General features: G+C 39.0%; 1 protein-coding gene across 9 annotated transcripts in view; it reads left to right on the forward strand.

Moving 5' to 3' along the window:
• KCNMA1 (potassium calcium-activated channel subfamily M alpha 1) overlaps positions 1 to 26,291 on the forward strand; it is a 940,359-nt gene that overhangs the window by 676,604 nt on the left and 237,464 nt on the right. For all 9 annotated transcript variants that reach the window (XM_053692132.1, XM_053692131.1, XM_053692126.1 and 6 more), the window contains exons 17-18: positions 2,398 to 2,484; positions 6,899 to 6,975. In XM_053692132.1, the coding sequence (XP_053548107.1) occupies positions 2,398 to 2,484; positions 6,899 to 6,975 (164 nt within the window). The remainder of the gene's footprint in view (positions 1 to 2,397; positions 2,485 to 6,898; positions 6,976 to 26,291) is intronic.

The following is a 26,291-nucleotide window of genomic DNA, read 5'->3' on the forward strand; positions in this document are numbered from 1 at the left end:
ACATTCAATTGTGGACCCCTAAAGAAGCAGACACCAATTAGATTCAATGTCAGGGAGTAGTTGATACTTTACCCTGTACCATAACCATAGCGCCAGATAGAATGGTGATTTTTTTTTCTGGAATTGTCCTTGGCATTTATATGGCATGTAAATAAAGCATGTGCATTTGTTCCGAAAGTGCTGCCACTTTGTAAATTATCTTCTGCCATCTTAATGCGTATCCCTGGCAGGAAGCGGGATTACCTTGCTGCAGTGAAAAACTGGCAGGCACATTTATCTTTAAGCTCAGAGATGAACTGTGATTTAAATAGATGTTTTTTCCTCTAGGACCTGAAAGATCTATCAAACCTCAAGAAATGAGAAGGGTTATTTGTCATAGGCAGTGGTTTCTTGTAGCTCGTCATCTAATATATGTGACATTGAGGCAAGGCAGCACAGTATCATGTGTAGCTTAAAGGGACAGTAAAGTCAAAATTAATCGTGTATGGTTCAGATAGAGCATGCTGTTTTAAACAACTTTCCAATTTAGTTTAATTATTAAATTTGCTTTGTTCTTTTGAGATCTTTATTTGAAGAATAAAGCTGGGCAGTTCTAAAGACAGCTCCTGAGTTTCAATGGTACTGCCTTGGTTGAACAAAGCAAAATTGATAACAGAAGTAAGTTGTTTAAATTGCATGCTATGTCTGAAAAATTAATCTTTAAATTTTGATTTTACTGTCCCTTTAAGCTGTGAATAGAAGAGAGTCCACTGAATAGTTAGACACAGCAGGCAGTTTCCATTTAAACCTTCCATTCCCCTTATAAATAGATATTTGTATTAGACACCCACATATAACATAAATTGGTGCTACTAGAGGGGGCAGTTATATTCCATGAGATTTCTGCTCAAATTAAATTCACAAAGACTATGTTACTGCCAGATAGAATCTTTTATTCATCAGTTAAACACAGAACAATTTGTCTCTATAATTTATTATATCACAGACATTGAACATGAAACTGATCTCTTCTATCCAGCAATGCAAAGGGTCCTTTGATTCCTATACTGTGTACTTTTATGACTGCTTCCTTTGCTATTGCACTCTGCTGGAAAGTAGTTGTCCTGTACCACCTCCCCTACCGGTAACCGGCAAGAGTCCTGTTGACCCTTTTATAATAAATTGAGTTTAAAATTAATTTATGAGCTATGCGTTGGGGTTTCATCCATCAGCAAAAATGGATAAAAGCTCATTATATTCTACTATGCTTCACTACTTGGAAGATATTAGGTGCGTTCAGATGAGATCTGAATAAACTTGCTAAGGGCTAAACAAAAGGAGGATGTTATTGTTGGTGAAAGAAATTCACTTATCAGTAGATTGGAAACAAGACAACAGTGACTTGTTTGAGATTACATATCTGTAAACATTTAAATTATTATTGCAGGAAAATTCCAAGCCTCTGATATCCAGTGGTTCCACAGAGAATAATATATCAATCCACTGAGCTTGCTATATTGTATTTTTCTAAACATAATTACACAGTTAGAAAAGATACACAAACAATTACTTATACAGCCTGATCAAACACCTGTGAGTATTTATGTGACACATTAAATAAGTACAAAAGCTTAATATAGATTGTGGTTTAGTATATCAAGTCTGTAGATTTGAAACCTATTAAACATGAACAGTTACTTAAAGAGGTTTCCTAAAACTTTACATTTACCATCCTTGGTCACAAAATAGTAAGACCCACGATACACTACTCACTGTTGTTCTTGTTTTCGGTCTATTGATACCTCAATCTAAATGTACCATTAACCCCTCCAATCCAAGAGCCACCAAAATGCCAATTCTATTAGGTTGATGAATGAAAGTAGCATTAAGTCAGGAATCTTCAAGAAAAGTAGCCAAAAAAAAAATATTATGCCTACAGAAGCAAAGTATTTCTAAACAACCTCTCTGATTAAAGGATTACAAAAAAACTTGTTTATCTCTGTCACGATAACCTAAGGGTTATTTTGTTTCTCCTATGTAACACACGGTAATAGGGACTGGCTGATGCCATTCTTTTTTAATTCCTTTTTTCTGATTTAGAAGTTGAGAAGTAGCTAAAACAATTTTAAAATTGATACAAACATTATTTACTTATTCACCAAATTACAGTGGGATACGCCTAGCTACTTGCTTTATTGAGATTTTAGCAAGGGCAAAGAAAACTTGTTCAATAAGCCAAATTTCCCCCTTATTTAACATACAGTTAAACCAGTTTCCCTGTATCCAAACAGTTTGCAAAGGTTCAGAGGTGGAGGGGGTAATGGACTAAATTTTCAATTAATTTGACTTTATATCCAATAAAACGCGTGTTTCTGAGTGCAGAACCGATTCCTTATCTATTATTATGCTTCTCATCAGGATTATAATAAATCCGGGTAATCATGTGAAGATTAAAGAAGGCACCCTAGGATTTTTTATTGCAAGCGACGCCAAAGAAGTGAAACGGTATGTACGATGCTATTAGTAATTGTCAAATGTATGTCACATTGTTTTAAATAATTACACAATTTAAAGTTAAAGGGACATAATATTCACATGCTAAATCACTTAAAAGGGATGCAGGATAACTGTAAAAATGTGACAACAAAATAGCACATGATCATGCTCTGTGAACAATGATCCTTGTGCTAATGTCAGCTGCATGTTGAAAAAACGAACAAACAGCCAATCAGCTTCATCAGTGCTGCTGTCACACTTTGCTTTACCGTGGTCTCATGAGATTTCACTGAAATATCACAAGATTTCATAGTAAACTTTCTAAAACTGAGGAGGAAAATAACATGACTGTGCCTGCACATGCCAGCTGCACACTCCCTTGCAAGTCCCAGGACTAACATCCTGATTGGCTGCTTAAAGTCCCATTACAATGGGGCTCTTTTTTACATAGAGATTTTCAGGTGATATTTTCTAGTTAGCTTTTTACAGTTATGCTGCAGCACTTTCAAGTGTTTCAAAATTTGTGTATCATTGTTGTGAGGGTTTGTCAAAAAAAGAGAGAATTTGACCAAAAGACGCATCTAAATAGCACTTCTCACTCCCTGTTGTATTTTAATAATTTGTTACATCATTATCTTGAGGTTTGATAAGGTGATAATTTGTGTATCATGTTTAAAAAAAATGCAGAGCCATTTGCTTTATTCTAAAATATCATTAAAAACGTTCTTGCCTGTTTTTAATACATAGCTGCAATGCTTAAGATGACAATCAAATGTATTGCTTAGTTTTTTGACAGTATCCCTGAGTAAAGAACCCTGTCACCCTATAATGTATGTTTTATTAAAAAAAATGATTTGCAAGCAAGGTGCACACATGTCCTGAGCACTATACGGCAGAACTGTTCGCAACTGTGTTTGTAACAATGTTATACACATAGTAGTTCTCAGGACACATGCGCACTCCTAGCCTATCTATAGTAGGTATACTGTCATGGAAATAAGTTAAGTTTCAACAAAAGATACCAAGAAACCGAAATGGGGTGGGGGCATTTGATAATAGAAGTCAATTAAACTTCTAAACTTCAACCATTGAAAAAAGTTTCAAACTACCTCATAAGAATTTGAAGCTTCTTGATAACCTATAATGACTTGAAATTTTTATTATAGTGATTCAAACATTTCCCCCTAGTGGGCAATTCTAGATTTTTTGTTACTTGTAGACACAATGGGGCACATTTATTAAGCTCCGGATGGAACTTGAGGGCCTGTGTTTCTGGCGAGCCTGCAGGTTCGCCAGAAACACCAGTTATGAAGCTGCTATCTAAAGACCGCTGCTCCATAACCTGTCCGTCTGCTCTGAGCAGGCGGACAGACATCGCCGCAAATTCAACCCGATCGAGTACGATCGGGTTGATTGACACCCCCTGCTGGCGGCCGATTTGCAGATTTGCAAATTTGCAGGGGGCAGCATTGCACCAGCAGTTCACAAGAGCTGCTGGTGCAATGCTGAATACGGAGAGCGTATTGTTATCCGCATTCAGCGAGGTCTGTCAGACCTGATCCGCACTGTCGGATCAGGTTCGACAGAGCTTTGTTAAATAGAGGCCAATAAGAAGAGCTATATTTCTACTATCGTCTTCTACACTAGAAGGAGGTATGTTTTTATGTTACATGCCTTAGATAGAAAGCCTATCTTGTTTTTATCTGACGGACCTGCTCTTGTTAACCCCTTAATGACCACAGCACTTTTCCATTTTCTGTCCGTTTGGGACCAAGGCTATTTTTACATTTCTGCTGTGTTTGTGTTTAGCTGTAATTTTCTTCTTACTCATTTACTGTACCCACACATATTATATACCGTTTTTCTCGCCATTAAATGGACTTTCTAAAGATACCATTATTTTCATCATATCTTATAATTTACTATAAAAAAAAATATAAAATATGAGGAAAAATTGAAAAAAAACACTTTTTCTAACTTTGACCCCCAAAATCTGTTACATATCTACAACCACCAAAAAACACCTATGCTAAATAGTTTCTAAATATTGTCCTGAGTTTAGAAATACCTAATGTTTACATGTTCTTTGCTTTTTTTGCAAGTTATAGGGCAATAAATACAAGTAGCACTTTGCTATTTCCAAGCCATTATTTTTCAAAATTAGCGCTAGTTACATTAGAACACTGATATCTTTCAGGAATCTCTGAATATCCATTGACATGTCTATATTTTTTTTTAGTAGACAACCCAAAGTATTGATCTAGGCCCATTTTGGTATATTTCATGCAACCATTTCACCGCCAAATGCGATCAAATAAAAAAAATCGTTCACTTTTTCACAAATTTTTTCACAAACTTTAGGTTTCTCACTGAAATTATTTACAAACAGCTTGTGCAATTATGGCACAAATGGTTGTAAATTCTTCTCTGGGATCCCCTTTGTTCAGAAATAGCATACTTATATGGCTTTGGTGTTGCTTTTTGGTAATTAGAATGCCACTAAATGCCACTGCGCACCACACGTGTATTATGCCCAGCAGTGAAGGGGTTAATTAGGGAGCATGTAGGGAGCTTTTTGGGGTAATTTTAGCTTTAGTGTAGTGTAGTAGACAACCCCAAGTATTGATCTAGGCCCATTTTGGTATATTTCATGCCACCATTTCACCGCCAAATGCGATCAAATTAAAAAAAAACGTTAAATTTTTCACAATTTTAGGTTTCTCACTGAAATCATTTACAAACAGCTTGTGCAGTTATGGCACAAATGGTTGTAAATGCTTCTCTGGGATCCCCTTTGTTCAGAAATAGCAGACATATATGGCTTTGGCATTGCTTTTTGGTATTTTTAAGGCCGCTAAATGCCGCTACGCATCACACGTGTATTATGGCTAGCAGTGAAGGGGTTAATTAGGTAGCTTGTAGAGAGCTTGCAGGGTTAATATTAGATTTAGTGTAGAGCTCAGCCTCCCACCTGAAACATCAGACCCCCTGATCCCTCCCAAACAGCTCTCTTCCCTCCCCCACCCCACAATTGTCCCCGCCATCTTAAGTACTGGCAGAAAGTCTGCCAGTACTAAAATAAAAGCTATATTTGTTTTTTGGTGGGTTTTTTAAAAGCATATTTACATATGCTGCTGTGTAAAAGTCCCCCCTTAGCCCCCAACCTCACTGATCCCCCCCAAACAGCTCTATAACCCTCCCACTCTAACTTAATTGGCGCCATCTTGGGTACTGGCAGCTGTCTGCCAGTACCCAGTTAATAAGAAAAAATGTTTTTGTTGTACATTTTTTTAACGTTTCTGTAGTGTAGCTTCCCCCCCACACAAAAACCAACCCCCCACCCCTCCACGATCTCTTTTTGTTTTTTTTTTTGTTGTGCTTTTAACTTTTAACTTTTAATTCATTTTCCGTAGTGTAGCGGTTCCCACCCGCTCCCGCCCCGTGCACGCGCCCGCCCGCCACCCTCCGTGCACGCGCGCGCGTCCGTGCGCGCCCCCGACGGTTCCGCCCCCGATCCCGCCCCCCTCGACGTCACACGGCACACCGATGGCCGCCCACCCGCCTCCCAAGTCGGCTCCCACCCACCAACGATACCGGCCATCGATGTCCGGTGCAGAGAGGGCCACAGAGTGGCTCTCTCTGCATCGGATGGCCATGCAAGGTTATTGCAGGATGCCTCCATATCGAGGCATCACTGCAATAACCGGAAAGCAGCTGGAAGCGAGCAGGATCGCTTCCAGCTGCTTTCCACACCGAGGACGTGCAGGGTACGTCCTCAGGCGTTAACTGCCTTTTTTTTGAGGACGTACCCTGCACGTCCTCGGTCATTAAGGGGTTAAAGGGATACTAAAACCATTTTTTTTTCTTTCATGATTCAGATAGATAGTGCAATTTTAAGCAAGTTTCTAATTTACTCCTATTATCACTTTTTCTTCATTCTCTTGCTATCTTTATTTGAAAAAGCAGGTATCTAAGCTGTGGAGCCAGCCCATTTGTGGTTCAACACCCTGGATAGAGCTTGCTAATTGGTGGGTACATTTAGCCACCAATCAGGAAGCGCAACCCTTGCATTCTTGCTTTTTAAATAAAGATACAAAGAGAAGGAAGAACATTTGATAATAGGAGTAAATTAGAAAGTTGTTTAAAATCCAATGCTCTATCTGAATCAATAAAAATTGGGTTTAGTGTCCTTTGCAGATGAAACTCAGAAAGAAAATAGCTCCCCTAGATTTCCTATTTGTGGAAGATAAAAATCCTATGCATTCCTTTGCAGTTGCAAGAGCTAATAAAACATTTAGGAGCAATGAACTACAAAGTAAAATTTACGTTTGAATAACAGATGATTAGATAGTAAAGATTGACCATATTATGTTTTCCTCTGGCTCCAAACTCAGCTCTTTAACTCTATGATGTTTTCCCATAGGGCATATTTTTACTGTAAAGCCTGTCATGATGACATCACCGACCCCAAGAGGATCAAGAAATGCGCCTGCAAGCGACGTGAGTAATATCCTTGCGTGCTTTTCATTCATCTTCAATCCTCATTGTTCTCTGGGCATTGGTGATCACATTTAATTACGGGATTTTGCGGAAAGCAAATCTAGCTAAGTCTATGAAGGAAATGTTTAGATATTTGCTTTCATAGCTTAAGTGGAGTGTGGAAATAATGTGTTCTGCTTGTGAGTAATGAGTAACATTCTTCTCAATCAGTAGCACATACCAAGAGTATTCCCCCAGCCTAGCAGTGGTATGAAATAGCTGAGGAAACACAGCACCTTAGTTTGTCAATCTGTCTGACACAGCAGGTATTGGGATGAGTATAGGGAAGCTATGGTTTCCTGACCTTTTTCAGATGTCCTTAATATATTAAACATGGCTGCATTAAACAGACACACACACGCATCCAGATATTGCTACTCTTCTTCTCCACATTCAGCCAACTGTGTGTACACTCATTTAATGGAAAATAACCCAAATGTGTTCCTCAAAACAATTTAATTATTGATATATCCTATTAAATAGTACATCCCACATTTTTAGACCATAAAACCAGTCCCAAATACCTAAAGAGTGAAAAGAAAATAGACACCAAACCCAGTGATAGAACCATTCTTATGCATGTGATGTCACATGCCATGTACTGCAACCATATCAAGCAAGTCACTTTCATAGTATCCCATGCAGTTTTGGGATAAAAAATAGAAAAAAAATACCCAATATCAAAACACAGCTCATTAAGGCTGTATATAATCACATTGTCATTCAAATCTTCTAATTCAATATGTAACTCTACTTTCACAGGTTCTAGAAGAACTAAATAAAATAATATAATAGCTCCATTGTGTCACTGATTTGTGAGAAATGGATTTTAAGCACCCATATTATATAGTGAGAAGGAAGTTAAAGGGCCAGTTAACGTTCAAATTAGTGTTACATAATTCTGCACATAATTATGTAACATTAACCTAGCGATACCTGCAAAAATAAAGGGGTTTAACCCCCAAACCCATACTTACCTTCCTTGCCAGCCTCTCCTGCTCTTCTGGTTTAATCAACAAAGCGTCATGATTGCGTATTCTATTAACGTGCAATTGGTCGTCCCGTTGAACTACATTTAGCGTGCTTCTGCACTGGGTAAATGTCAGGGATGCCTGACTTACCCAACCTCCGTCGCGGCTAACACTGAGTTTCTAGCCGCCGTTGCGGTGAAGACAGGCCCCAGTGATCCATCTCGGCGTCCCACGTGGAGAGACGCTGAGACCAGTCTGTTAGCAGCTGCGAGTCCCTAGGTGCCCAGATTTAAAGGGACAGTAGTTGATTACAGGAACTCTCACCTGAAAGGTACAGGTGTGGGAGTTCCTATAAAAGGCTACTCAGTGCTTCATTCTGCACTGAGTTATTGCCTTGGAAGGTGCTTTCCCAGTTCCTGCTCCACTGTTGAGATCAAAGACCTTTGCTTGTCATACTGATGTATGCTTCTGTTACTGCTGTGACCAAAGACCTCTGCTGAAAATACTTGGGTATGCATATACAACTGCTGAGACCAAAGACCTCTGCCTGTAATACTGATATATGCTTCCGCTTCTGTTGAGACCAAAGACCTCTGTCTGTAATACTGACGTATGCTTCTGCTGAGACCAAAGGCCTCTGCTGAAATACTTGGGTATGCATATACTACTGCTGAGACCAAAGACCTCTGCTGAAGTACTTGGGTATGCATATACTACTGCTGAGACCAAAGACCTCTGCCTGTAATACTGATGTATGCTTCCGCTTCTGTTGAGACCAAAGACCTCTGCTGAAATACTTGGGTATGCAGATACTACTGCTGAGACAAAAGACTTCTGCTTAAATACTTGGGTATGCATATACTACTGCTGAGACCAAAGACCTCTGCCTGTAATGCTGATGTATGCTTCTGCTGAGACCATATACCTCTGCTGAAATACTTGGGTATGCATATACTACTGCTGAGACCAAAGACCTTTGCCTGTAATACTGATGTATGTTTATACTACTGCTGAGACCAAAGACCTCTGCTTGTAAAACCAACATATTCTTCTGCTTTTGCTGAGACTGAAGACCTCTGCTGAAATACTTGGGTATGCATATACTACTGCTGAGACCAAAGACCTTTGCCTGTAATACTGATGTATGTTTATACTACGGCTGAGACCAAAGACCTCTGCTTGTAAAACCGACATATTCTTCTGCTTTTGCTGAGACTGAAGACCTCTGCTGAAATACTTGGGTATGCATATACTGTTGCTGAGATCAAAGGCCTCTTTTTGTAATACTGATGTATACTTCTACTACTGCAAAAATCAAATACTTCTGTTGTGAGTACTGTTGTGAGTTTGTTGAGAGTCTTGTGCCTACTTGCATATGCTTACTTATTTCTGGACATTTCTCAATATACCTCACCAACAGTACTCGCTGTGATACTTATGTATACTAAGTGCTGTGCTTGTTGAGAGACTTATACCTACTTGCATATGCTACTGGTTATAGGATCAGTGGTATCTGGATCAGTATAATAACACCCATCACTATATAATGACACAGTAGTGACACTGGCTTATGAGTATAGCCAGAGGAGGGCTGGTTATAAGGTCAGTGGTATCTGCATCAGTATAATGACACCAAGCACTAAAATAATGTTTTTAATTTCAAATGTACCTTGGTGTCCTTCACTAAGAATATATCCGCCACAAAAAGGGTACCTGATGCTGATCAAACAGCTACCATTTTCCTTCAGGAGATTTTTAGTTTACACAGTTCTGATAAAGGTTCCCAGTTTACCTCTAAGTTTTGGTCTGCCTTTTGCAAGGGGTTGCATATTCAACAAGCATTATCCACTGCCTTTCAGCCCCAAATGGATATTCAAACGGAACGCACTAACCAGACACTTGAACAATACCTACGTTGTTATACCACCACCTTACATGATGACTGGGCTCAATACCTTGCTCTAGCTGAATTTGTTTACAACAATCAAATTCATAGATCTACATCCATGTCTCCTTTTCTATATGTTTATGGCTATCATCCAACTATGCTACCTGGTTCCCCTCTCCAATGCTCAGTACCAGCCGCTGATCAACGTCTACTTGGAATTCAAAATACGTTTGCACTTGTAAAGAAAAAGTTACTACAGGCTCAGCAACAATACTCACAGTATGCTGATAAGAAAAGACGTCCTACCCCAGATTATCAGTCAGGGGATAAAGTATATTTATCCACTTCTCACCTTCAGCTTGCTCTACTCTTTAAGAAATTGGGTCCTGGTTTTATTGGACTTTTCACCATTGAGAAAATTATATCTCCAGTAGCAATATGTCTTCAATTACCTTCTTCTTACCATATTCATCTTGTATTTCATGTTTCTCTTCTTAAACCTGTAATACCAGATCGATTTCTATCTCGTACACTGTCTACACCAGGACCTGTCATGGTGGATGGATCAGAAGAATATGAAGTCGAAGAAATTTTGAATGCCAGAATCCACAGAGGATAACTGGAGTACTTAATTCAATTGAAAGCATATGATCCTGATGAGAGAAGTTGGGTACTAGCAACTGAAGTTCATGCTTCTGCACGCATCCGAGATTTCAAGAAGAAACACCCTAGCCATCCTACTCACAGGCATCCCTGGAGGTCACGCCTAAGGAGAGGGCACTGTCAGGATCCCTGACTTACCCGGCCGCCATCACGGCTAACGCTGAGTTTCTAGCCCCGTTGCGGTGAATACAGGCCCCAGTGATCCGTCTCATGTGGAGAGACGCTAAGACTAGTCTGTTAGCAGCAGCAGCTGCGAGTCACTAGGCACGCGCAGCCATGCGCTGCCCAGATTTAAAGGGACAGTAGTTGATTACTGGAACTCCCACCTGAAAGGTACAGGTGTGGGAGTTCCTATAAAAGGCTACTCAGTGCTTCATTCTTCACTGAGTTATTGCCTTGGAAGGTGCTTTCCCAGTTCCTGCTCCACTGTTGAGATCAAAGACCTTTGCTTGTCATGCTGATGTATGCTTCTGTTACTGCTTTGACCAAATACCTCTGCTGAAAATACTTGGGTATGCATATACTACTGCTGAGACCAAAGACCTCTGCTGAAATACTTGGGTATGCTTATACTACTGCTGAGACCAAAGACCTCTGCCTGTAATACTGATGTATGTTTATACTACTGCTGAGACCAAAGACCTCTGCTTGTAAAACCGACATATGCTTCTCATTTTGCTGAGACTAAAGACCTCTGCTAAAATACTTGGGTATGCATATACTGTTGCTGAGATCAAAGACCTCTGTTTGTATTACTGATGTATACTTCTACTACTGCTAAAATCAAAGACTTCTGTTGTGAAGTTCTGAGTTTGTTGAGAGTCTTGTGCCTACTTGCATATGCTTACTTGTTTCTGCACATTTCTCAATATACCTCACCAACAGTTAGGGTTGCCAGCTGTCTTTCATAAAAATACTGGACAGCCAGCAGATAATAAGGGGGGTTGCAGTAGAAAAAAAGCACACAAATTATTTTTGCTTTTTATAAAACAAAATATATAGACATATACAGTGAGTGTATTTATATATATTTTGTTTTATAAAAATATTTTGCATGCTTTTTTTCTAGATGTATATATAGATATATATTGATATATAATACATATATATATATATATGTTAAAACTATATATACTGATAAACAGTTACAGGTGTATCATATATATTTATATACACATACACTAATATATAGTACATATATAGTATATATGCAGTGTCACTCTCATGCCAACTTGGGTACGCATTTTATTTCCATTTGTATTATTTTTTTCCACACACACATATATATACTACTACAAGTGAAATCAATAACTTAAATGTGTATATACACTTGTGTATGTATGTATACATATATACATATACATATATATATATATATATATATATATATACTGTATATACACATATATATATACATATGTATATATATATATATATATATATAATGTCACTCTCTCACTATCATACCTTAAAGATCTGTGAAGTAATTGTTAATTTCTTCTGTTATGTGTGATCAGTCCACGGGTCATCATTACTTCTGGGATATTATCTGCTCCCCTACAGGAAGTGCAAGAGGATTCACCCAGCAGAGTTGCTATATAGCTCCTCCCCTCTACGTCACCTCCAGTCATTCTCTTGCACCCAAAGACTAGATAGGAGGTGTGAGAGGACTATGGTGATTATACTTAGTTTTTATAACTTCAATCAAAAGTTTGTTATTTTACAATAGCACCGGAGCGTGTTATTACTTCTCTGGCAGAGTTTGAAGAAGAATCTACCAGAGTTTTTTCTTATGATTTTAACCGGAGTAGTTAAGATCATATTGCTGTTTCTCTGCCATCTGAGGGAGGTAAAAGCTTCAGATCAGGGGACAGCGGGCAGTTGAATCTGCATTGAGGTATGTAGCAGTTTTTATTTTCTGAATGGAATTGATGAGAAAATCCTGCTATACCGTTATAATGACATGTATGTATACTCTACACTTCAGTGTTCTGGGGATGGTATTTCACCGGAATTACTCTGTAAAAATACATTACACCTTTTAATAGGTATTTAATTCATGTTAAACGTTTTTGCTGGAATGTAGAATCGTTTGCATTTCTGAGGTACTGAGTGAATAAATATTTGGGCATTATTTTTCCACTTGGCAGTTTGCTTGTTTTGATTATGACAGTTTCGTTTCTCTCTCACTGCTGTGTGTGAGGGGGAGGGGCCGTTTTTGGCGCTCTTTGCTACGCATCAAAAATTTCCAGTCAGTTACACTTATATTTTCTGCATGATCCGGTTCATCTCTAACAGAACTCAGGGGTCTTCAAACTTCTTTGAAGGGAAGTAGATTCTCTCAGCAGAGCTGTGAGATTTATATAGTGACTGTGTTTTAAAACGTTGCTCTGTGATTTTTATGTTTAAAATTTAATTAGTATTGCTTTACTAATGGGAACAAACCTTTGCTAACAAGTTATGTTGTTTTTAAAGAGTGATGCTATAACTGTTTTTCAGTTCATTATTTCAACTGTCATTTAATCGTTTAGTGCTTCTTTGAGGCACAGTACGTTTTTGTTAAATAAGATTGTAACCAAGTTGCATGTTTATTGCTAGTGTGTTAAACATGTCTGATTCAGAGGAAGATACCTGTGTCATTTGTTCCAATGCCAAGGTGGAGCCCAATAGAAATTTATGTACTAACTGTATTGATGCTACTTTAAATAAAAGCCAATCTGTACAAATTGAACAAATTTCACCAAACAGCGAGGGGAGAGTTATGCCGTCTAACTCGCCTCACGTGTCAGTACCTGCGTCTCCCGCCCGGGAGGTGCGTGATATTATGGCGCCTAGTACATCTGGGCAGCCATTACAGATAACATTACAAGATATGGCTACTGTTATGACTGAAGTTTTGGCTAAGTTACCAGAACTAAGAGGCAAGCGTGATCACTCTGGGGTGAGAACAGAGTGCGCTGATAATTCTAGGGCCATGTCTGATACTGCGTCACAGCTTGCAGAGCATGAGGACGGAGAGCTTCATTCTGTAGGTGACGGTTCTGATCCAAGCAGATTGGATTCAGATATTTCAAATTTTAAATTTAAATTGGAAAACCTCCGTGTATTACTAGGGGAGGTCTTAGCGGCTCTTAACGATTGTAACACTGTTGCAATACCAGAGAAAATGTGTAGGTTGGATAAATACTTTGCGGTACCGGCGAGTACTGACGTTTTTCCTATACCTAAGAGATTAACTGAAATTGTTACTAAGGAGTGGGATAGACCCGGTGTGCCGTTCTCACCCCCTCCAATATTTAGAAAGATGTTTCCAATAGACGCCACCACACGGGACTTATGGCAAACGGTCCCTAAGGTGGAGGGAGCAGTTTCTACTTTAGCTAAGCGCACCACTATCCCGGTGGAGGATAGCTGTGCTTTTTCAGATCCTATGGATAAAAAATTAGAGGGTTACCTTAAGAAAATGTTTGTTCAACAAGGTTTGATATTGCAACCCCTTGCATGCATCGCGCCGATTACGGCTGCGGCAGCATTTTGGATTGAGTCTCTGGAAGAGAACCTTAGTTCCGCTACGCTGGACGACATTACGGACAGGCTTAGAGTCCTTAAACTAGCTAATTCATTCGTTTCGGAGGCCGTAGTACATTTAACCAAACTTACGGCTAAGAATTCAGGATTCGCCATTCAGGCACGTAGGGCGCTGTGGCTAAAATCCTGGTCGGCTGATGTAACTTCTAAGTCCAAATTACTTAATATACCTTTCAAGGGGCAAACTTTATTTGGGCCCGGTTTGAAAGAAATTATCGCTGACATTACAGGAGGTAAGGGCCACGCTCTACCTCAAGACAAGGCCAAAGCTAAGGCTAGACAGTCTAATTTTCGTCCCTTTCGGAATTTCAAAGCAGGTGCAGCATCAACTTCCACTGCACCAAAACAGGAAGGAGCTGTTGCTCGTTACAGACAAGGCTGGAAACCTAACCAGTCCTGGAATAAGGGCAAGCAGGCCAGAAAACCTGCTGCTGCCCCTAAGACAGCATGAACCGAGGGCCCCCGATCCGGGACCGGATCTAGTGGGGGGCAGACTCTCTCTCTTCGCCCAGGCTTGGGCAAGAGATGTCCAGGATCCCTGGGCGCTAGAGATCATATCTCAGGGATACCTTCTAGACTTCAAATTATCTCCCCCACGAGGGAGATTTCATCTGTCAAGGTTGTCAACAAACCAAATAAAGAAAGACGCGTTTCTACGCTGTGTACAAGATCTATTATTAATGGGAGTGATCCATCCGGTTCCGCGGTCGGAACAAGGACAAGGGTTTTACTCAAACCTGTTTGTGGTTCCCAAAAAAGAGGGAACTTTCAGGCCAATCTTGGATTTAAAGATCCTAAACAAATTCCTAAGAGTTCCATCGTTCAAAATGGAAACTATTCGGACAATCTTACCCATGATCCAAAAGGGTCAGTACATGACCACAGTGGATTTAAAGGATGCTTACCTTCACATACCGATTCACAAAGATCATTACCGGTATCTAAGGTTTGCCTTCTTAGACAGGCATTACCAGTTTGTAGCTCTTCCATTCGGATTGGCTACGGCTCCAAGAATCTTCACAAAGGTTCTGGGTGCCCTTCTGGCGGTTCTGAGACCGCGAGGAATTTCGGTAGCTCCGTACCTAGACGACATTCTGATACAAGCTTCAAGCTTTCAAACTGCCAAGTCTCATACAGAGTTAGTTCTGGCATTTCTAAGGTCGCATGGATGGAAAGTGAACGAAAAGAAGAGTTCTCTCTTGCCTCTCACAAGGGTTCCATTTTTGGGGACTCTTATAGATTCCGTAGAAATGAAGATTTATCTGACAGAAGACAGATTAACAAAGCTTCTAAATGCATGCCGTGTCCTTCATTCCATTCAACTCCCGTCAGTAGCTCAATGCATGGAGGTGATCGGCTTAATGGTAGCAGCAATGGACATAGTTCCCTTTGCACGCCTACATCTCAGACCGCTGCAATTGTGCATGCTGAGTCAGTGGAATGGGGATTACTCAGATTTGTCCCCCACTCTGAATCTGGATCAAGAGACCAGAAACTCTCTTCTATGGTGGCTTTCTCGGCCACATCTGTCCAGGGGGATGCCTTTCAGCAGGCCGGACTGGACAATTGTAACAACAGACGCCAGCCTTCTAGGTTGGGGCGCTGTCTGGAATTCTCTGAAGGCTCAGGGACAATGGAGTCAGGAGGAAAGTCTCCTGCCAATAAACATTCTGGAATTGAGAGCAGTTCTCAATGCCCTTCTAGCTTGGCCCCAGTTAAAGACTCGGGGGTTCATCAGGTTTCAGTCGGACAACATCACGACTGTAGCTTACATCAACCATCAGGGAGGGACAAGAAGCTCCCTAGCAATGATAGAAGTATCAAAGATAATTCGCTGGGCAGAGTGTCACTCTTGCCACCTGTCAGCAATCCACATCCCGGGAGTGGAGAACTGGGAGGCGGATTTCTTGAGTCGCCAGACTCTTCATCCGGGGGAGTGGGAACTTCATCCGGAGGTCTTTGCCCAAATACTTCGACGTTGGGGCAAACCAGAGATAGATCTCATGGCGTCTCGCCAGAACGCCAAACTTCCTCGCTACGGATCCAGATCCAGGGATCCGGGAGCGGTTCTGATAGATGCTTTGACAGCACCTTGGAACTTCAGGATGGCTTATGTGTTTCCACCCTTCCCGCTGCTTCCTCGATTGATTGCCAAAATCAAACAGGAGAGAGCATCAGTGATTCTAATAGCGCCTGCATGGCCGCGCAGGACTTGGTATGCAGATCTAGTGGACATGTCATCCTGTCCGCCGTGGTCTCTACCTCTAAGACAGGACCTTCTGATTCAGGGTCCATTCAAACATCAAAGTCTAACTTCTCTGAAGCTGACTGCTTGGAAATTGAACGCTTGATTTTATCAAAACGTGGGTTTTCTGAGTCGGTTATTGATACCCTGATACAGGCTAGGAAGCCTGTTACCAGAAAGATTTACCATAAAATATGGCGTAAATACCTAGACTGGTGTGAATCCAAAGATTACTCCTGGAGTAAGGTTAGGATTCCTAGGATATTGTCTTTTCTACAAGAAGGTTTAGAAAAGGGTTTATCGGCTAGCTCATTAAAGGGACAGATCTCAGCTCTGTCCATCTTGTTACACAGGCGTCTGTCAGAAGATTCAGACATCCAGGCCTTTTGTCAGGCTTTAGCTAGGATCAAGCCTGTGTTTAAAACTGTTGCTCCGCCATGGAGTTTAAACTTAGTTCTTAACGTTTTACAGGGTGTTCCGTTTGAACCCCTTCATTCCATTGATATAAGATTGTTATCTTGGAAAGTTCTATTTTTAATGGCTATTTCCTCGGCTCGAAGAGTCTCTGAGTTATCAGCCCTTCATTGTGATTCTCCTTATCTGATCTTTCACTCAGACAAGGTAGTTCTGCGTACTAAACCTGGGTTCTTACCTAAGGTTGTCTCTAACAGGAATATCAATCAAGAGATTGTTGTTCCCTCCTTGTGTCCAAATCCTTCTTCAAAGAAGGAACGTCTTCTACTCAATCTGGATGTAGTTCGTGCCCTCAAGTTCTACTTGCAGGCAACTAAAGATTTTCGCCAAACTTCTTCTCTGTTTGTCGTTTATTCTGGACAGAGGAGAGGTCAAAAAGCTTCTGCTACCTCTCTCTCTTTTTGGCTTCGTAGCATAATACGTTTAGCCTATGAGACTGCTGGACAGCAGCCTCCTGAAAGAATTACAGCTCACTCCACTAGAGCTGTGGCTTCCACTTGGGCCTTTAAGAATGAGGCCTCTGTTGAACAGATTTGCAAGGCTGCAACTTGGTCTTCGCTTCATACTTTTTCCAAATTTTACAAATTTGACACTTTTGCTTCTTCGGAGGCTATTTTTGGGAGAAAGGTTCTTCAGGCAGTGGTTCCTTCTGTATAATGAGCCTGCCTATCCCTCCCGTCATCCGTGTACTTTTGCTTTGGTATTGGTATCCCAGAAGTAATGATGACCCGTGGACTGATCACACATAACAGAAGAAAACATAATTTATGCTTACCTGATAAATTCCTTTCTTCTGTTGTGTGATCAGTCCACGGCCCGCCCTGTATTTTAAGGCAGGTACATATTTTTTAAATTATAATTCAGTCACCACTACACCCTTGGCTTCTCCTTTCTCGTTGGTCTTTGGTCGAATGACTGGAGGTGACGTAGAGGGGAGGAGCTATATAGCAACTCTGCTGGGTGAATCCTCTTGCACTTCCTGTAGGGGAGCAGATAATATCCCAGAAGTAATGATGACCCGTGGACTGATCACACAACAGAAGAAAGGAATTTATCAGGTAAGCATAAATTATGTTTTTCAAGGCTTGCTCCCAAAGTCTGTCAGGCTGCAAGTTAAATCAAACCCCTCACTGACAGCCAGACTGCCTGACTCACTCCGTTAAAATGTTTCAAAGCACAGCACCCATGCTGCTCTCTGTGACGTCACATACCATGCCTACCCCAACCGGCACTGCGGCACACCACCTGACCCATGGCCACTGATGACACTGTAATGCTTGGACATACACTCACCCTGGCTGGCTCAGATAATCTAACCTCAGTGCCTTACTCAGTTGATGCCGCTCCTGTCTACCTTAGCCGGCACCGCAGCGTGTCACACCACCTAAACCTACGGCCACTGATTATTTAAAAAAAAAAAAGCAGAAGAAATGTCTGGTTGTCTTATATAGACTTTAAAAGACAGAAAAATACCGGACTGCCCGGTTTAATACCAGACACCTGGCAAACCTACCAACAGTACTCGCTGAGTTCTGTGCTGTAAAGAGACTTGTGCTTTATCTGTTTCTGCTTATCTTTTCTTCAGTAAAGATTACTTTAGAAAGACCTTTCTTGTTTTGAGTTGTTATTACTGCATACTGAGTTCCAGACACTTCCCCCACCTTACAGTAAAGCAGCCAACAGCTTTACCCTGTGCGGGAGCATGCTGCATGTTGTTCAACGGCACAACCTGTTGCCCTGTGATTAGACAGGGCACATGTGATGCGTTGTTGAAGACACCAGACAAGCAGAAGAGGCTGGCGAGGAAGGTAATATAAGTACGGATTTGGGGGTTAAACCTTTAAAATCCTTTTTTTGCAGGGGTTGCTAGATTAATGTTACATAATTATGTGCAGAATTATGTAGCATTAATTTGAATGGTGACTGACCCTTTAATATCCAGATCTTTGAGCCACAAGCACACAGTTTCCAAACAGGAAACTATCAGTGATTGGTGTACTTCCACTCTTGTTTAGTTTATGATGCTTACCTGCACATGACCAGCGATACTGCTGGACTTTGCGGGGACTATACACATGGGGGTCAAATACAGTCCTTAGAAAAAAGAGGTGATTTTTCTAAAAGATTGTAATCGTCCACAAAGATGGATAGGATCCGTAATTCATATATTCTGTTCAAGTAAATTACCTCCTGTAATTTTAATAATAGTATGTCCCATTTATTTTGCAACTATCTGCTATAAATGAAAATAAAAGCATTAAAAGAAGTAATAACATGTTGTTTTTTTTAAATTAAAATTGCTTTTATTAAGCAGATTTTTTATTAAGGTGTGTTGTATGCATTATTAAAGGGACATTCTGGTAAAAATGTAAATGCACGTAGATGAATTACATCTTTGTATAGAAACATATTTGCAATATATACATATTGTCAAAAATGCTTCTAGTAAATGTTATCACTGTTTTAGTGTTAACATTTCTCTCTGCACGTGCATGTGAAGCATAGCTAGATATTCTCAGTGCACCAGCAGCTGCTCAGAGAACCAGTGGGGCTTTTATCATGTTGGCAATTAACAAATTGAGTCATTACCAGATGGTACAAGCACCTTAGTTTTTCTAAGCAACTGCTGTGTTTAAAATGCTGGTGCACAGTGCATATTTAACCCCTTAACGACCATGGCATACCCTGTACGTTGCTGGTCCTTAAAGATTTCTTGGCCCTCCTTCCTGCAGTCTTGCAGCTTGTGGCGAGAGCCACGCTATCAAAAACAAAACCCCCATTAAAATACACTTTTGAAACAGCTATAGCTTTTATTAGAAGCATTCTTGCCATACATGTATATTACCAAAATGTTACTATTCACAATAGAAATGCATCCATGTGGATTTTATTTTTGGCTGAAATGTCCCTTTAATTATTATTTTCCTGTGTTTTTTTAGCTGAACATATCACATGCATTGTATATATCTAATCAATATAAACTGGTTCAACTGTGGTTATTTGTATTTATACAATAGAGTCATATTGTTGTATACACTTTTACAATCACTTTTTTCCACTAAAAAAAAATTCTAGAGTGATTTGTTGCTATAAGGATGATCACCCTATAGGTTCAATGACCCTACATGAAACGCGTTTAGTGGTTAATAAGTTAAATGACTACTATGCAACATTAATATTTATTATATTTCTTTTTTTTTTGTTCTTGTTTCTCCAATTTGTCCTTTATTTTTTTGCTGCATTTGGATAATTCTCTTTTTAGTTATGTATTGTGAGTACACAAGATTTTCCTGTAGTGAAATACTTAGTGAACACTTGACCCAAGTGTTAATGCATTTTATTTGTGGCGGGAGCCACATGGTCCTTCTGATAGCAAAGGGCCAGTTTTAGGGTCTGTGTTATATCACCAGGAAAATGCTGCATGTCTCCTCACCTTCCCTGTATCTTTTTCCTATCTCACTACATAACATAAATGTGGAGAAAATACAGCAGTTGTTTTAAACTTTTATAAGCCAAGCAGCATCATGTGTAGCATAAATTATATACACTGTAGACCAGTGATGGCAAACTTTGGCACTCCAGTTGTTTCAGAACTACATTAACCATAATGCTTAGGCAGCTAAGTCCAGTCAAGCATCATGGGAAATGTAGTTTTTAAACATCTGGCGTGCCAAGATCGCCTTCACTGCTGTAGACTATTGAGCATGTAGTTTTTTATTCTTGGTAAAAAGCTTCTCCTGCTGTATTAACAAATTTAACCAGTTCTTTTCATAGCTAGACAGATTGAAGTCCCAAACAGCTTTTTTACATCTTTAATTTCCAAGACTGAAATAGTTAATTTAGTTTACTTTAGTGGCAGATACAACTTTTTATTTGTGGTCTTCTTGCTCATTATAGTTATACAGTGTTACTTGAGAACAGAGCATAGAGGGTGCAGTTCCACTTGATCATATAAATATATATTTAAAGGGACATAGCAGGAGCAATAATCAAATACTCTAATTCACTGGTTTTTAAACCGTTCCTCAGGGAGGCCTAACAGGCTACATTTTGAGGATATCTGAACTAGAGAACAGGTAAACATTGTTATTTTACCTGCTTTCACCCAAGGTAATCCTGAAAACCTGGCCTGTTGGGGAGGCCCGAGGACAGGTTTGAAAACCAGTACATTCAATAGTTCCCAAACTTTTGTAGACTGTGGCACACTTGGACAGCGCACCTGTATTCTTAAAACTCTCATAATTAGCTATAAATGTATAGTATTTTAGAGTTTACAAATTCTATTACAATAAATATTTTTTATAGCAAGACGAGATAAAAATGAATGAATGTTTAGTGCTGAGATGTTTTTAACTTACTTGGTACCATGAATTCATTCAAAAGTGTTGTGCCACCTGCAGAACATTTATATAAATGGCTCATCACCATTTACATAAATCATAAATAATTCTAGGCCAGGCTTTCATGTTTATTGCTTACACAACCAAAACCACTCTTTTTAAAGGGTCATTTTTCTTTGATGATTCAGTTAAAGTATACTTTCCAATTTACTTCTATTATCAAATTTGCTTCATTCTCTTGGTATCCTTTTGCTGAAGGAGCAGCAATGCACTGCTGGGAGCTAGCTGAATACATCGGTTGAGCCAATAAAAAGAAGCATATGTATGCAGCCAATCACCAGCTAGCTTCCAGCTGTGCATTGCTGCTCCTGAGTCTTCCTAGGTAGGTTTTTCAACAAAGGATACAAAGAGAACGTAGCAAACTAGATAATAAAAGTACAGTTTACATTTGTTTAATACTGAAGGCTTTATCTGAATCATGAAAGTTTCGTGTTAACTTTACTGTCCTTTAACCCAAACAATCAATGGAACTTGATGATGTAATCATTGTCATATTACTGGTGGTTGATTGGTGGCACCATTTTACATAAATGTTATACAAACTAATTGTATAAATAGGCAAAAGTGTCTATAATTTGGATGAACATATTTATTCTCAGCAAAAAATTACAGCACACCTCTGGTTGTTACAGCTTAACAGTGTGCCACAATACTATCAATTGTGTTTAACCCCCTAGAAAAAGGTTAAACACATAAGTAAAGTCAGTTCCAGACTGGCAGTTCACTACCAGTCCTGTGCAGAACACAGCAGGCGATTGGTGGTTACCTGCAACTAGCTGAGCACCAGTAGTACATTGCTATTCTGGAGCTGAGTTTAAAGGGACAGTCAATACATAATTTTGCTCAGTTATTGTTACATACCAGAGAAGCATCCTGCAATTGGTCCCACGTTTATAAGCTTGTAGGAAGTACATAAAACATTTCAATATTCATGGTTTATTAGGACCCGAAAATGGTTGCCAAGCTCCGCCCACCTATTGCGTGTATATTTTGGTATGTTATGTTTCTCCAATCAGGATTGACTCTTAAATAAGTATTGCTTGTCGCGCACAATGATTTGTGCATGTGCAATTTAAAATAGATAATTGAAAAATATTAAACATGCACTGCTAAACTGTCATACAAGAAAACCGCTAACTGGACAAGAAGAAAGCTGTTCGGCTACTAACAAACGATTATTTAAAAGTTTCTTGTATATCTTACAAGCTTATAGATGAGGAATCCGTTACAAGATGCCTGTCTGGTATGTAACAATAAGTAATAAAGAATATGTATTGGGTCTATACTGTCCCTTTAACTATGCGACACACATAGTTCTGTTCTAGCAATACTTCAATAATAAAGGGGGCGATCGCAATCCTGTAGAACATTTTATCAAATGATTTATCTACAAAAAATCTCCATAGACTTTAATGGTGATTTTTTTTTTTTTGTTGTTGAAAACCATTAGATAGGTTTTTCTAAAGAATTGTGGTCAACCCCAAAATATTCTAACACATCAGAGCATTTTAATATTGCTCCTTTATATCCCTTTAAAGGAAAATTGACAATGATGGAAAACTATATACAGCTAAAGTATGAATATTTTATTACATTGGTGTTGTTTTTTTATAGTTTACCTAAATTGTTATAGATAATAATGACACGTTAGTGATCTTTATTTATTTGAGAGACAGTCTAAGCATAGATTAAACAAAGTTGTATTATGGTGCATCTCTGATTATTTGCTGAAAGTGAGTCATCCCAAGATCAACAAAATCCATAAATGAAAGTGAATTACTCCAGGATTATTAAAGGGGCATAATAGTTAAAACTGAAATACACTTCAATTTTAAATATATGCATTTTTGCAATACAATTTTCATAGATTAAATGCTTCTAGAAAAAGCTATTTTCTGTGTATGGTCACATGCAGCATATGCACAGATGCATACTTCCCAAAATTTCCCAGAGGCTTTCCAGTAGAGGTAGATGGCGTGTTGTGTGGGAGGGGGGGGGGCACATAAGAAGGCGTGATAGTGGGTGTGTCACAAGCAGTGCTGGGCGGAGGTGGCTGTCTGTTGCCGGAGGCCAGGGAGACCTAAGAAACTGGGACCTTTGCCCTGACAAGTAAAGCTGCGAGATGAACAGCAGCAGTTAGACCATCCAACCATTGGCAATGCCCCAATATTTGGCATGTTTGAGCGGTATAAAGATTCCCTGTGCGCCCGTTTTAAATTACTGTACCAGCTCAGTAAACTGGTGGTGCCGTGTATATCTTCTTCATTAATGAAATGTCAATTATTATCGGTGTGATACGTTCTATTACTAGAAGATCAGGCATGGTGTTTGAATGTAAGCACCCAGGATATATGTCCATGTGATCCGAATGTCCATGCACTATAAAAATGATCACTAATAGCTTTTACGTGAAGCATTCTTTTTTAATACAACTGGATTTCAAAAATGCTTCTTTTTGAGAAGTACATCCTTTTAAATTTGAGTTAGTCCAAGATTAAAATTATTGAGAAATAAATTAATACAGATAGTAAATAATGAGGCAAGATAATATTAATTCATTTGTATGTCAGGCTTTGGCACTCATACTACTGGTCACTAAAATATTTTTTTAAAAAGGCCAAACAAAATAATTTAAAAACCTATTTTCTTAAAAGGCCATAATACCCAAATGTTTAAACACTTTAAAGTGATGCAGCATAGCTGTAAAAAGCTGACTAGAAAATATCTCCTGAACATCTCTATGTAAAAAAGAAAGATATTTTACCTCAAAAGTTCCTCAGTAGCCACCTCCCATTGTAAAGGATTTCTAAGCAGCATATTAGTATGTCTGTCCTAGGACAGCTTAGGGGATGAGCCTCGTGAACTCTCATATTATTTCACCAATCAGGTAAAGGAAGCTTACTATGAAATCTCATGAGAGTTAAGTCAAATCTCATCAGATCACAGTAAGAGTTCATGACCTCAGCACTGCTGATGCTGATTGGCTGCTGTTCATTTCTTCATTTTTTTTTAATTTTTTTTTACCTGCAGTTGGGAGCAGCTGAGTATAACTTTTTACACAGCACTTACTCTGCTGAGCTGAGGAAATTGTGAGGTAAAATATCTTCCTTTTTTACATAGAGATGCTTAGGTGATATTTTCCTGTCAGCTTTTTACAGTTATACTGCATCAGTTTCAAGTGATTTAGCATATGAGTATTATGTCCCTTTAAGTAAGATTATCATGAAGATTTTTTTCCATCCTTTAAAATCAGATGTTTAATATTGAAATGTGTCTGCAGGTATTCTACAAAATTTTAACATGAAATAAACATATTGCATGGTATTTTACTATAATACAAGAGCTTAAACAGATAGCAGTCGGTGGCAGTTCCAGAAACCTTATTATGAGGGGCAAACATTCCTTGATGGAATAGCAGGTGTTAATCAGTTTAAATATTGGGAAAAACTAGCAGATATAAACCCCCTTTGAAAAATAAGAAGAATAAAAATAAAATTTGCATTTTGCCATATAACTTTTACAGTAATTTTGCTCATGGAAATAGTTACATTTGCCAATATTAATGTTCAACAGTTATTTAAAGTTGTCATTGAATATGAATATATAGTTAATTAATTTATTCCTAATCACCCAGGGGTCAAGTCGAGCGGGAACGCATGGGAACGGAGTTCCAGCACTATTTTTGCTGGAGGAACTAAGTTCCCTCTGGACTAAGAACAGAAAATCATCATTAAGCCCTGCTGCTGCTGGTGGGAGGAGCTGGAGCAAAGTCTGGTTAGAGGGATAGTGAGATCCTCAAGTAATGGGAAGTAAAACTTCCTACAATATACTAAATGCATGCCTGTCAGCCTGCTATGTGTGTAACACATGGTGCTTACATTTATGTGTGGCTTGCTCTGGAGTTATTTAACTCCCCTCAGCAGAAAAAGGACTATTGCACCTTAAGTGGGTGAGACTCTGTGGCAGAGGAGGATTCTCAGGCCAAAATGGCAACCGTTCAACCCCTCTATTTGATTTAATTTGCTTTTATTAACCAAAGTGTATAGATTATATACATATAAATACAGCATCTGTGTGTGTGTATATATATATATATATATATATATATATATATATATATATATATATATATATATATATATATATATATATATATATATATATATAACAATATTAATTGTGAGGGGGGGGGGTGGAAGTCTCGGTGAGTTCCCATACTTTTTTTTGTCGGACTTGACCCCTGTAATTACCTGCTTATGTTTTTTTTATAATGTAAAAGTTAAAAAATAAAAATAAAATAAATCTTTATTGGAAAGGCTACACCTAAATGCTAATGTTGGTGCTTTAATACCATGCAATGGCTCTGGTGATGCTGATTTTCATTGTTCTTCTATATAAATAAAGGGACAAACAGAGGTCTTAAAGTTAAAGGGACAGTCTACTCCAAAAATGTTATTGTTTAAAAATATAGATAATGCCTTTATTACCCATTCCCCAGTTTTGCACAACAAACACAGTTGTATGAAAACACTTTTTTACCTCTGTGATTAATTTGTGTCTTAGCCTCTGCAGACTGCCCTTTTTATTTCAGTTCTTTGGACAGACTTGCATTTTAGCCAGTCGGTGCTGACTCATAAATAACTCAGAAGGAGTGAGCACAATATTATCTATATGGCACACATGAGTTAGCAGTGTCTTCCTCTGAAAAGCTAATAAAAAAGCATGTGATAAGAGGATGTCTGTAGTGGTTGAAAAACAGTCAGCAATAAAGATGTTTTAATGTTATATTGTATATTAATATAACAATGTTGATATTTGCTGATGAGCTTCACAACAACCTAGTGCCCCCATGTTTGGCCTCTTCTTTCCACATTTGGTTTTGCATTGACACAACATGGGACACCATTAAATAAGCCCCTTATTTTATATGTATTTGTTTTTTTACATTTTTGGACTGTGCCTTGTAGACCCTGTAATCTCGCTCTGCACTCCATTTCGTGTCTGAGGCCTCTCAATTACGACACTTCCTTCATATCACCTGATGTGAG

The sequence above is a fragment of the Bombina bombina genome, chromosome 9 (assembly GCF_027579735.1).
Source record: "Bombina bombina isolate aBomBom1 chromosome 9, aBomBom1.pri, whole genome shotgun sequence".
NCBI classification, from domain to species: Eukaryota; Metazoa; Chordata; class Amphibia; order Anura; family Bombinatoridae; genus Bombina; species Bombina bombina.